This window comes from Sus scrofa, chromosome 6 (genome assembly GCF_054392235.1).
Source record: "Sus scrofa isolate SSC_HxYL_T2T_F1_AM1 chromosome 6, Sscrofa_HxYL_maternal_Yorkshire_Landrace_v2.0, whole genome shotgun sequence".
NCBI lineage: Eukaryota > Metazoa > Chordata > Mammalia > Artiodactyla > Suidae > Sus > Sus scrofa.
The window spans coordinates 58,703,532-58,717,430 of record NC_139388.1 but is presented as its reverse complement, the minus strand read 5'-3'; the positions used below and the strand labels follow the sequence as shown (position 1 = coordinate 58,717,430).

At 61.7% G+C, this 13,899-nt stretch overlaps 1 protein-coding gene across 2 annotated transcripts in view; it reads right to left on the bottom strand.

Moving 5' to 3' along the window:
* The window catches only part of PRR12 (proline rich 12), a 30,164-nt gene extending 16,861 nt beyond the window's left edge, over positions 1-13,303 (bottom strand). The window contains exons 1-6 of one of the 2 annotated variants that reach the window (XM_003127347.6): positions 13,197-13,303; positions 11,598-11,710; positions 10,338-10,499; positions 6,940-10,253; positions 5,808-6,474; positions 2,810-3,297 (exon numbers count right to left, since the gene is read on the bottom strand). In XM_003127347.6, coding sequence (XP_003127395.4) covers positions 2,810-3,297; positions 5,808-6,474; positions 6,940-10,253; positions 10,338-10,499; positions 11,598-11,710; positions 13,197-13,282 — 4,830 coding nt within the window. In that variant the 5' untranslated portion in view covers positions 13,283-13,303. The remainder of the gene's footprint in view (positions 1-2,809; positions 3,298-5,807; positions 6,475-6,939; positions 10,254-10,337; positions 10,500-11,597; positions 11,711-13,196) is intronic. The other variant, XM_084961296.1, reaches the window with a different exon arrangement.
* Between the last annotated feature and the right edge of the window lie 596 nt (positions 13,304-13,899).

Genomic DNA, 13,899 nt, shown 5'->3' with positions numbered 1-13,899 from the left:
TCTTTGAGCTAAGAAAGGTTTCTACATTTTTAAAGGATTGTGAAAAAGAAAAACAAAACAAAACAAATCCAAGAATGTGGCAGAAACCCTAAGCAGCTTGCGAAGCCTGAAATATTCACCCTCTGGCTCTTTACAAAAATACGTTTGCCAAGCTGTGCACTAGAGATTTGCTCTGGGCCACAGAGACGAGTAACAGCTGCGAAGTTCATAGGGCACCTTCAGGGTCACCTACCATCAGTGTCGCCGCCAGTGTCAGAGCACTGGCCGTCGAGCCTGAGTCCACCAATTGCATGAAGGGAACATCACTCCGTTTTACAGCTGAGAAAACTGAGGCTCAGCTCTAGTTCGGAAGTGCCAGAGAGTCAAGTCAGTCAGGTTAATGGCAAAGCTGAGCTCCTAAAAACCACGCCATCGGCCTGCCCTGAACGAGTCCTCCTCTGCATGCGTGGCTCGATTCTGGGGCTGTCAGTCCCCCATCCCCAACACACGCTCCTGTTGTATTTTAAGCATCTGAGACCTGGACTGGCCCCTTCCCCTGCCCCGTGCCAGCGGGGAGGGGGTATCCAATGGCCCCGGCTCCAATCCCAGCTTGGCACCCGCCAACCCAGTGATTCTCTCTCTCTGGAGATTGGGAAAGCTCACGGTCTCTGCCCCAGAGCCCTGTCCATCTGGGCGGTGCTGGGCGCCCAGCAGCAGCATCCATCGATGCTGGACAGAACATACACAGCATGGAATTCCCTGGTGAACTAGCCCTTAGGACTCGGTGCATTCACCGCCATGGCCTGCATTCACGCTCTAGCTGGGAACTGAGATTCCACATCAAGATGCTGCATACCACGGCCAAAAAAATAACTAAAATAAAGAATACACACAGAAGAGTGCCGCTGACTCTGGTGCAGAGAATTTGAGCTCCCAAGGCCAGCAGAACTGGGTCCAGGTCCCAAGCTGTGGAAGCCAGAGAAGGCAACCTTAGCCTCTGAGCCTCAGTCTCCCACCTTGTAAAAGGGAGAAAATAATCCCTCTAAAGGAAGGCGATTACATGAAGTTCCCATCCATGAGGTTGTGGGTTTGATCCCTGGCCTCGTTCAGTGGGTTAAGGATCTGGCAATGCCAGGAGCTGTGGTGTAGGTCGTAGACATGGCTCACATCTGATCCCTGGCCTGGGAACTCCACATGCCACGGGGTGGCCAAAAGAAAAAAAAAAAAGAAAGAAAAGAGATCACGGAGATAAAATTTAGGAGTTCTCTTGTGGCACAGTGGGTTAAGAATCCAACTACAGCGGCGTGGGTCACTATGGAGGTGCGGATTGGATCCCTGGCCTGGCACCGTGGGTTAAAGGATCTGGTGTTGCCGAAGCTGTGGCTTGGACTCAATCCCTGCCCTAGGAACTTGCATATATCGTGGATAGGGCCATTAAAAAAACAAACAAACAAAAAAACCCTATATGTAGTGAATTAAGTGAATTGCTTTGCTGTACGGCAGAAATTGACATAACACTGTAAATCAGCTATACTTCAATTCGAAAAATAACACTTAAGGAGTTCCCATCGTGGCTCAGCGGAAACGAACCTGACTAGCATCCATGAGGGCAGGGGGCAGAACGTGCGGGGAAAGGAAGTAGGACCAACCAGGAGGTGATGACAGTGGAAACTGAGTGATGGATACCCACAGTCTCATTATCCTATCTGCTCTACTTTTTCCACAATAAAAACAGATTGAAAATAATATAGGAAAAAACATACACAGATCATGTCAAGACTCACTTGATAACAAAGTTGTTATCCTTATAATTAATTTCACCCTACCATTTCTCCAACTGTAACTTAGAAGAAACAACCAAACAGCCAAGATGAAACTGCACACCTTAACTACACACCAAGGATGGTCCCTGCCCCGTCAATACTCAGTGACAGGGACTAACACAAAAACGGCCTTAGCCTTTGGGGTCACCATCAGGGTGCCAATGGCTTGGTGACCTACCTAGTACGCCCTCCACCTCCTGCCCGATGAGATGCACTGCCCTGGCATCCGATGTCACCCACCCTTGCCAAGCACTTATGTGAATCCTCTGCCCAATTCCTCCTGCCCGATGAACAAAGCACAGCAGAGATCAGTACGCCTTTAACAGGCCAAACAAGAAACATTTTTGGCTTGGTGGCTCAGTTAGGCTCTGATGAAACCACCCCGCCCCGCCATTGCCGTTGGGAAAAGCGGCCACTGATGAGAGGAAAAGGAATGGGCAGGGCTATGTCTCCATAAAACTTTATTCATAAACACGGGCAGCAGGGCCAGATTTGGCCCAGTGAGGCCATATGCGGCCCACTCGTGTGTGAAGAGTACCTGGACACGGTGTATGGATTGCAGAACATGAATGTGCAAGATGTGGTCTGACAGCATTCCCCAGCCACCGGCTAGGCCATTTACAAGCTACCCGCGAACATTTTCACAAGTGTCTCCCTTCCCAATGCCCGCGTCCAGCAAGTCCGAGCGGTCTAGAAAGCCAACACTTGGCTTGTGTTAGAAGCTCCCTAAGATCAGGCCCTCAGCTGCTTTGTCCCTCCGCATAACCTGAGCACCCGCAGCAGAATAATCTACAAGAAACGTGGATCCTTTTATGGTGCTTAGAGGGAGCACCCCCCCACACACACACACACCCCCAGAGCCGGAGTCCCCCGCGCTGGTGCAGCTGCCACCTCTCTCAGCCCCATCCGCTGCTCAGCCCAGGAGCTGCCAGGCTCAGCCATAGCTCTACCTCCGGGCCCTGGCCTGTCGTCCAGCACCTGCTCCACGAAGACGCCACGCAACTCACCTTGAGGGAAGGGATGTCCTCGGCGCGGATGACGAACTCGTCCCGCTCCCGGAAGATGCCCTCCCCGCCGCTCTCGCCGGCCTCTTCGTCCGTCTCCCCGCACACGGCTGCAGTCTCCTGCTTCTTGGCCAGGTGCAGGGGCCGGGCATCGGGCGGCTCCGAGTCGTCGGGGGACGGGGCGGCCGGCTCCTCGGGTGGGGGGGCGGCGGCGGCGGCGGGGGGCGGCGGCGGGGCGGGCGGCGAGGGCAGGGCCGGTGGCGCCGGCGCAGGGGCAGGCGCGGGGGGAGGAGGAGGAGGAGGAGGAGGAGGAGGCGGCGGCGGCGGCGGCGGCGGCGGAGGTGGCGGTGGCGGCAGCTGCGGTGGCGGCGAGCTGGGCGCGGGGGCCACCAGGGGCGGTGGCGAGGGCAGCGCTGGAGGTGGGGGCGGCGGCTGGGGCGTTGGGACAGGGGGTGGCGAAGGCGGGGGCTTCTCCTCCAGCAGCGGGGGCTCTGGCGGGAGAGACGGGGGTCAAGGCCGGACATCAGGACTGCCACTGCCCTCGCCTCCCACCCCCACTAGTCCTGGCATCAAAGCTTCAATCTGCTGACCATCAGAGGCTGCGGATCTGCTGCCAGTGTGCCGTTCCCGGGATCCGAAACAGCCCTCTTCCTGCCCTGCACCTACATCCCTCCTGATTGACCTGAGCTACCACCCGCCCCGGCACAGACCCTCTCCATCCCCACTTTTTTTTTTTTTTTGTCTTTTCTTTTTAGGGCCACACCCGCAGGTTCCCCGTCAAATCGGAGCTACAGCCGCCAGCCTACACCACAGCCAGAGTCACATGGTATCCAAGCCCCTTTTGCGACCTACAGCACAGCTCACGGCAACGCTGGATCCTTAACCCACTGAGCGAGGCCAGGGATCGAACCCGCAACCTCATGGTTCCTAGTCGGATTCATTTTCCCTGCGCCACTGCAGGAACTCGCTCCGCTTTTTTTTCCTTTTTTGGCCCCCCCATGGCTATGGAGTTCCCGTGCCCCGGATCAGATGCGAGCCACAGTGGTGACCCAAGACACAGCTGAACCTGCATCTCAATGCTCCCAGGACACTGCGGATCCCACTGTACCACAGCAGGAACTCCTCCATCTCTACTTTTCCTTTCTCTTCTGTTGCCCTTCCCTCTCCTTCAGAGCTCCTGGCTGAGCCTGCTCACCTGACCTGTCCCCAGACACCTATGAGAAGCCCGTGTCCCTCTATCTTCTCTCTCCAACATCCGAACAAACCCTCCTCCCCAGACATGCTTATCTGCTCCTCCCCAATCTCCCAGCCCCCAAGACCCCCCCCAACCCCGTCTCTCACTGCAGTTCTGCATCCCGACACCATTGCTCAGTGTCCCCACCGCCACAGGCAGGAGGCCTCTCCAATTCCACCAAACCCTGCCCTCAGCCCATCCCTATGCGGCTCCTGGCCCTGCTTTGCCTTGCCACCTCATTCCTAAATACCACCCGCCACCCTAGCACCTTTTTTCTTGTCCCTCTACGTCCCTCCCCGAGCCAACGGACCCCCACCCCTTACTGCCACTCAGCTCCCCAGGCGCCCTTCTGCCGCATCCCAGTCCCCTCCCTGAGACCTCGTCCCAGCGCCAGCTCTTCTGAGCCCCTGAAACGCTGCCATCCCTAATGCCCATTTTAGTCCCAAAACATTTTTGTGGCCTCAGAACCCCAGTCTGGCTCTTGCCCTCCGTTCCTTCCATCACTCCCTCTGCGCCTCTGCCCGCTCTTCTGCTCAGAGGTCTCAGCCTCTTCCATCCAGGCTTCTCCTGTCCTTTTCTCGGCCCACTCTCCATTCCCGGAATCACCCGCACCTTCTGGCTAACTCCCCATCAGACACTGCCACCCCCTCCACACCCCACCCCCAGCAACTCCTTGAAACCTCCTGACTTCTAAAGCTGCTTTGTCTCCAGCCTTGGGTCCTTAGCTGTGAGCCTTGCTGAGCTCTCCTGTGACAGGAGAGCCCGGGTCCTCTGCTTAGAAGCCTCCAGCGCCTCCCATCTTTGCTCTGATGCTCCCCATCAGCGTCTCACGTTCTCACTCCCCATTTCCCGCCTTTCCACAGCCTCCCAGGAGCCTTCTCCATTCTTTAAGACTCCTCTGAGCTCACAAGGCCTCTCATTAACTGCTCCAAACCCCACCTCGTTCATCCCCCAGTGCCTCTGTTCCCCCCATCACACCCCTTAAATTTTGTCCCACCTCCCCTAGGACAGAACACCACCCAGACCTGACGTAACCCCCGGCCTTTCCCTATGCCCCCCCCACCCCGAGATCTGACGAATCAATGGATTTTCTTTAAACAACCCTTCGCAAGTCTCTCTCTGTCCCCAGCCTGTCTTCTGTCCCTGACCACACGTCCCTAACTCCTAAAGTTCCTTTCAGGTCCTGTGTCCCCTACCAGTTTCTGTTTCTGTTTCTGGCTTTTTATCTTTTCAGAGCTGCACCCAGGGCACATGGATGTTCCCAGGCTAGGGGTCGAATTGGAGCCACAGCTGCTGCTCTGCGCCACGGCCACACCAGATCTGCGCCACAACTGTGACCAAGGTCACAGCTCGTGGCAAGGCCGGGTGCTTAACCCATTGGGCGAGGCCAGGGATCGAATGTGCATCCTCATGCCGACTAGCTGGGCTCTTCACCCATTGAGCCACAACGCCCTCCCACCCCCAGTTTTAAAAGCTCTCTCAGACCCTGCCCCCGACCTGTGCCCATCACTTCTACCCTGCCCTATTCCCCAGAATTCTCCAGTGCCTACTTTGGGGCCTCTGTGAGTCCCCTTAGCACCTGTGGGTAGCTCAGGAAATGATGCCCCTTTTCCAAAACGTTTGTGCTGAAGTAGGAAGTTACTCCCATAACCGTGTCAGTCTACACCACCTGCAGCGCGAGCGGTATGCCATCCACACAACCACACCTGGCAACCCGGCCTTCGGGAACCCCCTACCCTGCCCCCAGACTGTCTTCCCAGCGCTCACCAGGCGTGCCATTGCTGCTCGCACTGGGGAGCCCCGGGAGAGGGGGTGGCCCGGGGACAGCAGCATCTGCAGCCAAGGGAGGCCCATCTGGCGTGGAGGTGTCCTTCGGCCCGGCCAGGGGTGGGTCATCGAGGGCGGAGATGGCCGACGAGATGCTCTCCTGCAGGTCCCGGTTCTTGGCGACAGAGTCCTCCTCGTCCGAGGAGAAGGAAGGCAGCGTCTCGAGGTTCCGCTTCAGCTCCTCGTCCAGCCGCTTGCAGGGTGAAGGGCAGCCGAGCCCCAGCCCCTCACTCTCGGCGGCCTCCAGCGCGCCCCCCAGGCCGAAGGCGCCAGCGGGCGGGGGGTGCGGCACAGCGGGCGTGCTGGGGGGCTGGGGCTGCAGGCCCCGGGCCGGCACGGAGGGCGGCACGCTCTTGGGGGGGCTGAGGGGGGGCGTCAGGCCGGCCTGGTAGAGGGGTGGGTGGCGTTTGCCTGACTTGAGAAAGTCCAGGAACGAGGCCATGAAGCCGGACTTCATCTCGGGCTGCTTCTCCTCCACCTCCTTGATCTTGGCCTCGATCTTCTCCCGCGTGAGGCTGGAGTCCAGGCTGTTGGGGTCGGCTCCCGACACGGCCTCGCCTGAGGAGGCTCCCAGACCCTCGCCGGCCTTGGGCACAGACAGCTTGATCTAGATATGGGGGCGGTGGGGAGTCAGGGCCCACGAGGCCAGGGCCCCAAGTCCCCCTCCGCCCTCAGACCCAGGAGTCTGGGGCCCCGGCCCCCTCCCCACGCAAGAAGCTCAAGTTCTCAGAATCTCAACCTAGAGATTCCTAGACTCCAAACCCACAGACGCCCCCCCCAGATTCTAGAATCACAGGGCTAGAGGTTCCCCCCCATTCCCTGACCCTTTTCCCACAAGTACCAGGGGCCCACGAGACCCCTGATCAAGAATCCTGTAGGATCCAGACGCTAAGAACGGCAAGCTTTAACCCCCAGCCTCCCTCTACGCCCAAGACTGTCAATTCTCAGATCTTTCCAACAGCGGATGCCTGGGATGCCAGCCCGCAGACTCACTTCCTCACGGGTGTTAGAATATAAACCACGACCCCTGTGATCCCCAACCCTCGGGCCTCTGGGTCCCAGGTCCTCTCACCTTCAGCGGCTTCAGGGGCTCCAGCCGAGTGCCCCCTGCCTCCTCGGCCTTCCTGCCCCGGCCCCGGCCCCGGCCCCGGGGTTTCTTGGCGCCATCAGTCGGTGTGGAAGCCAAGGCTGGCCCAGCCGTGGCGGGCCCCTCCAGCGGGCGAATCCGGGGTCTCCCCCGGGGCCGGGGCGGCCCATCACGCTTGGCCTTGGTGGGCTTGCGGCCACGGCGCCGGGGACCGTCTGGGCCTGGGTTGGGTGGGCAGAAGTCGATGTCGCCCAGGGGTGACAGAGCCGGGCGGGAGCGGCAGCTGGACACCAGGTCCGGCAGGCGCCGGGGGTTGAGGCGGATGTCGGCCGGCACGTCGGCCTTGTCCTCGTCCGCCTCGAACTCGTACTCCTGGGCATAGAGCTTCTTGGGCGTCTGGAAGGGCGGGTCGCGGCGCCGCAGCAGGTGGAAGGAGGATGTCTTGAGCAGCTTCTTTGGCTTGGTGGAGCAGAAGATGGGCGAGGTCAGGCCTCCCTTGGGCTCCGAGGCAGGCGGGGGCGGCGGCGGAGGGGGAGGCGGGGGCGGCGGGGCCGCCTGGTGTGGCCCACTCTGGATCAGCCCCAGAGGCTCGGCATTGACCGTGGAGGGCAGCTCAGGCGGCTTGCTGGGGTCCAGGCCCAGGCCCGGCGTCTCAGGACCAGCTCCAGACGCCCGACTAGAGCAGTAGGGCCCGTAGGGATCATAGGCGGGGGGGCCTGGGGGCGGCCCGGCCCCCGCCTTGGGGTCGCCCTCGTCCTCCGGCGGCCCGGCCTTGCCATAGTCGTCGGCGGGCCCCCCACCGAACATCTCCTCCATGGTGGGGAAGAAGCTGCGCTCCTCGTCTTGGAGCAAAGAGTCAGGGAAGCAGATGGAGGTGAGGGGCACAAAGCGGGGGGCCTTGGTGCCCTGCGGGCTGGGGCTGCGGTAGGCCCCCGAGGGATCCTTGCCCTCGGCAGTAGGTGGGCCCACGCCAGTGTCACCAGGCCCAGGGGGCAGCGGCTCCAGGGCCCCGAGCAATTCCTGCATGGCGCCGGGCGGCTCCAGGCTCTCCTCAGGTCGCAGGCGGGGGCTGGGGGCACCCGGCTCCAGGCCGTGGCTGCGGAGGTGGGCCTCCAGCTGCAGGGGCATGGGGGGGGGCGGGGGGGGGGGCGGGGGCGGGGGCGCCCCGTCTCGGGCAGCCGGCTCCAGGAGGTGGACGCCAACTTTGGGAGCACTGGAAGAGGGGCTGGGCGCGTGGCTGAGGACCGAGGGGAGCAGCTGGGGAGGAGGGGGAGGCAGCACCAGTGGCAGGTCAGGGCCCCCCGCCTCTAGGAGGAGGCCGTGGGGGGTGGGCTGGGCAGACTGGGCCGTGGGGGGTGGGGGTGGGGGGCTCTTTTGGAGGAAGGCCCCCAACTCCTTGGCACCTGCCCCATAGTGGACAACAGAGGTGGCCAGCCCCTCGGGGGTCTCCCCACCCCGTTCTGGCCCTTTCTTCTTCTCCTTCAGCCTCCCCAGGCCCAGCTCCAGCGCCGCCGTGGCACCCTCGTCAAGGCTGGCACTGGTACGGATGACGCTCTGCAGATGGTACCTCTGGGGGTCTTCCTTGGCCAGCTCGTAGGGTGTGCCCGGGGGACCCCCAGCCCCGCCACTCCCTCCAAGTCCCTTGGAGGCATCCGCCGCCCCGTCTTCGCCCACCAGGCCATCTGCCCCTGAGGTCCGCGGGGGGCTGGGCGCCTGCAGGAGGTGCTGGATGAGGAATTCTTCATCCTCTGTGCGCTCAGCGGGAGGCCCGCCAGGGCCCGCCAGCAGCTCCGAGCCGTCCCCCTTGCCCTTGTAGCCACCTGCTCCGGCTGCATAGCTGCCGGCTCCCGGGGGTGCCAGGAACGGGGCTGAGGCCAGGACAGAGCTCAGGTATTTGCCAGGGGCTCCTGGAGAGCCGACGCCAGGAGGGCGGCCGGGGGCAGGAGGGGACTGCAGAGGGCGGATGATGTGAGACGGGCTGGCCTCTCCTCCGCCCCCCAGGGAGCTGGGCCCCCAACCACCTCCGTGGCCCGAGAGTGCCGGGGAATGGCCGGTACTATAGCTCAGCGAGGGGCTGGCGGTGGGAAGCCCCTGCGAGTGAGCGGCTGGCCCTGGGTAGGGCTCCCCCTGCACCCCATACAGCTGCCCCTGCAGCTGGTCTGGGGAATAGCTCTGACACGTGGCTAGGCCAGGAGGTGGGGGGCCATTGGGGGGCTGTTGGGGCCCCCCCGAGTAGCTAGGGCCTTTGCTCAAGTCCTGGGCTTGACCCCCTCCAAACCCCTGCCCATAGGCCTGGGGTCCTAGAAGCCCTTGGGGCTGACCCGGGGAATAGGCCTGGCCTCCGGCCCCACCAGCCCCAGAGGCCTTCCCAGTGGCATAGGCTGCTGCTGGCCCACCCAGACTCTGGCATTTGGGCGTGGCGGTCGAACGGGGTGGTGGGGGCCTGTTGGCACCGCCCGCAGCTGCCCCATAACCACCTTTGCCGGTCTTGTAACCAGGAGACTGAATGATGGGGCGGTAACCTCCACCGCCACCCCCCGCCCCACCTCCGCCAGCTGCCTCGGGGCCTGCGGCCCGGCCAGAAGCCCCAGCCGTGGCTCCACTGGGCCCAGCCTTGCTAGGCTCTCCAGCGCCCGGGGAGGGCTCCCCACCGCCCAGGGGGCTGCAGGCCAGGTTGGCCCGGTGGCCCATGGAGGGGTAGCTGCCTCCGCAGCTCAGGTAGTGCTGGAGGGCATGGGCTGGTGGCGGGGGCGGCGGGGGCTGGGCACTGGCTGGCCGCTGGTAGTGCTTGATGACGGTGTCCTGGCGGGGCAGGGCCCGCTCGGGTGGCGGCGGGCCAGGGGCAGCACCCGAGAAGTTGTAGAGCTGTGGAGAGGATTGCTCGGCGGCGGCGGCAGCAGCAGCAGATGAGGAAGCCAGCAGGTTGAACTGAGTTGGGAGGTGGCGGGGAGGCGGGGGTGGGTCTGGGGGGCCAGGGCGGTAAGGAGGGGTTTGGGCTGGGCCAAGACCAGCAGGCCCCAGGACACCACCCCCCGCCAGGCGCTCAAAGCCTAGCGAAGAGGGCACCGTGGGTGCCTGCGAGGGCTTCAGGTGCAGCACGTCATGAGGGGACAGGAGCCCATTAGCTGGGGGACTAAACGGGGGGTCCTGGAGGCTGAGGGACGAGGGCACTGGGAAGGGGCGACTGCCAAAGGAAGCCGGGTGCTGATAGGCCGACAGGGCAGAGGAGGATGGGAAGGTGCTGGAACCCGGCAGGGCGCCTGAGATGAAGAGCTCCGTGGGGCCTGGCGTGTGCATGGCTAGGGATGAGGGAGGAGACCAGAGGTCAGAGCCGACCACATGCCAGGCCTACCCTGGCCCTCCTGGGCTGGCAACGGGCTTACCTGTCTGCCAGGAAGGACTGCGGAACTGGGAGAGGAGAGAAGAGGCTGAGGGGCCAGGCTGAGGGCCCCGAGACTCCAGGGCCGAGATGAGGTTCATGACGGAGGCGTCGGGCCCTGCTGAGCCTGCGTGATGGAGGCCAGTGTCGAAGAGTCCAGAGAGGCCTGGCAAGGGCAGGGGGGTAAAGTCAGCAAGATGAGGGACAGGGCAGGGTTCAAAGGGAAACGGAGCAGACCAAAGGCAAGTAGGGTCAGGAGAAGGGGTTGGAGGGAAGGGGCAGATTCAAAGAGAACAAAGCAGGCAGAGACAAGTAGTTAAAGAAACAGTGACCGGGGCAGGGTACGATGAAATCATAAGGGCAGGGAGCCCAGGAGGAGAAAGGGAGACAAAGGAGTAGAAAAATCCAAAAGGGCAGAGTCCTTATGGTCCACGGGAGGCCAAAGGATTTAGGCGATTCTGGCAAGGAAGGGCAAGAGATGGAATGACTGGAGCCACTGGGAAGAAGCAGAGAACAAGAACTCAAAAGTGGTTAAGTCAAAGTGAGAGGGTCCAGATTTTACTTTTTTTCTTTCTTTTTTTGGGGGGGTGGCGGCATGCAGAAGTTCCTGGGGGAGGGATCAAATCCGAGCCACAGCTGCAACCTGAGCCACAGCAGTGATGCCAGGTCTTTAACCTGCTGGGCCACCAGGGAACTCAAACGCCCCCTTTTTTTAGTGGACAAGGATAAAGGGAAAGAGCCAACCAAGAAAATCAAGGACAACACAGACCATTTCCGATCCATCTAGAAAGGAGGGCGGCAGGATCAAGGGAAGGGAACCAATCTGCAGCACCAGAGGAAGGGCCACAGGGGAAGAGTAAGGTGCAGGGCATGTCTAAGGAAATAGGGGGGAGGTCCAAAGAACCGGAGCCAATCAGGAAGGAAGGGAATCAGGAAGAAAGAATGCAGAGACCCAAAAAACCAAGAAGATGGACAAACCCAGAGGGAACGGGTCGGGGTGGGATGGAGAGGCGGAAAAGCCTGGAAGAGAAGGTGGGATTTGGGGCTGAGAGATCAGGGCCAATTGGAGTGAAAGAGGCGGGACCAGAGCCAGAGCCAGACGAATCCGGCGTGAAATTAAGCAGCCGCCGAACAACCAATCAGAGGAGTAGTGGCAAGGGGCGGGTCAGGACGCAGGGCACAGCCAATTAGGAGGGGTGGAACTTTCAGAGGCCAATCAGCAGCCTCAGAGGGAGGGTCCAGCGGAGCGGGATGGGGGCCGTACCTGCCGGGTGGTGGTTGGTGGCATAGCTTTGCAGTGGGTGGGGGGCCGCGTAGGCCTGGCGGTGTAAGATGTCCGTCTCGGGGTGCGAGGTCCTGGAGCTGCCATAGACCAAGCTGGGGGAAAAGGGGAGACGTTAGGGTATTCTCTCAAGCTGCCCTGGGAGAAGGGAACCCAACAAATCCCACAGGGGGTAAGGGGGAATCTTCCTGAAGGAGGGGTAATCCTAAGGCATCTTGGGCCCCACAGGAAAGAAGACAAGGGAATCGGGGTCCCCAATTAAAGAGCCATAAAAATGGGCCCCACTCGAGTCCCAGTAAATAGAGCCCATATAGCTTTACATTTACAAACACATACGCAGGCAGAAGACAGAGGGTGAAGAGTCAGAGAAAGTGCCTTAAGTTGAAAATGTGGACCTCCTTTCACAGCCCCCGCCCCGCAGGTGACATCAGGCCCTGGGGCCAAGCCCAGAGAGATGCCCCCACTTCTTCAAACACGTGGGAACACAGAGGCCCTGAACCTCAAGGGATGGGAACCGGAGGCAGATTGTTCCCCAAACTGCAGGGATGGGGGTGGGGAGGGGACAGGACTCAGGGAAAGTACCAGGTACAAGTGCCAACATGAACATGGTCCATCCCCCTGGATTGAGGTTCAAATGCAAGGGCCCCTGCGAAGCCAGGTAGGTGTGCAAACCAGTGTCCAACTTACTCGCAGGTAAAGAAAGATACAGAGAGGAGTCCCCTATGGAAAATACTAACACACGTGGGGTCATGCCCCGCCGTGCTGGGAAACCCAGGTGCGGGGGTGGGGGGCAGGTGAAGAGTGAGGGCGTGACAAATAAGCGGCAGGAAAGGGACAGATTCTCAGGCTTGCCAGCTACGCACGCACTGGGCCTCGCTCATACATACAAGCACACACCCGGGAAACATCCGAATCTTCCCATGCAACGGCCCCAATCCACGTTCCAGACTCAAGAGGTCAAACACTCCACTCCTCGCCATTAACTAGAATTCTCTATCTTTGGGGGTGGGGGAGTTCAAGGGGGGCGTGTCTCAGATGCCTGAACCCCCCCTTACGCACGTAGAACCCCAGCTTAGGAAGGGGGCGGGGCCCCATGCCCACTCAGCGCGCGGAATTTCTGGGGGGCCCCCAGAGTAGCGCGGCCTCGCGCAGTCCCGGAACAATAGGACCTGAGGGGGGCGCGCCCCCCCCAGGTCTGCATTCTGATTATCTTTTCCTTCTCACCTTTGCAAGAGCAAAGCCTGGGGCGCAGGGGGGGGAGGGGTCAGCAAGCCAGGAATCCAAGAATGGGGGGAAATCCAGGCCTTGCTTCGCCAGTCCCTCCCACCTTCCCCAAGGCCTTTCCGTCTGAAATTGTTTTGCACCCCCATTTTCCCGTTGCAGCTCTCCCTTTGCTTGCCAGAGCTGGCTTTGGCGGAGTTTGCAATTTGCAAACTGGGGCGGCGGCGTTGTTGCAAACCGAGGAAGGCCGCTCCCTTGCAAGCCGGAGGGGAGTTTGCGATGCACGCGTCGCCGGGCGGGCCCGGCCCGCCTGGCCCCCACCCCTTGGCCCCTTCCTCCAGGCCACCCTCGGCTCCTTACCTAGCTTTCGCTGACCTCTCGTAACTCCATCCCGCCCCGGCGCCGAGCGGGTCCCCGAAGCCGGCGCTGGGGTAGTTCCTGTCCATGAATTGGCCGCGGTGGAAATTGGGGGGAGGGGGAGGGAGGGAGGGAGGGAGGGGGCGCGCGCGCGCTCTCCTCCGCCGCCGCTCCCTCCGCTGTTGCTTTTTTTTTTTCCTTCTCTCTCTCTCTCTCTCTCTCTCTCTCTTTTTCTTTGCAGCCGCCGAAGGCCCGGGAAGGCCCCAGGCGGGGGAGGGAGGGGACAGGGGCGGAGGGGCGGGCAGGGAGGGGGTGCAGCCGCCTAGCCAAGGAGGGGGGAAGGGGGGTTCCCCCTGGAGGGAAAGAGGGGGGAGGAGGGACCCCGCTGTCTCCGCCTTTGCCCCGGCGCTTGCAAGAGAGAAGGGGGGGCGCGCGCTCAGGAGGGGGCGTCCCGGGCGGCCCCGGGGTGGGTGCGGGCGCTGGGTGCTCGCTCTCTCGCCGCCGCCGCCGCCGCCTCCTCCTCCTCTGCGCTCACGGTGCAGCCATCTTTGCACAAGGCGGCTGGGGGAGGGGGGAGGGGAAGGGGGGGCGGGCGGCGGGGTGTCTGGCTGCGCTCCGCTTCCTCCCACAATCCCGTGCAAATGCAAAAAAAAAAGAGAGAGAGAGAGGCAGACACTGAGCGCTAGCAGGGCCTGGGGGTGTAGGG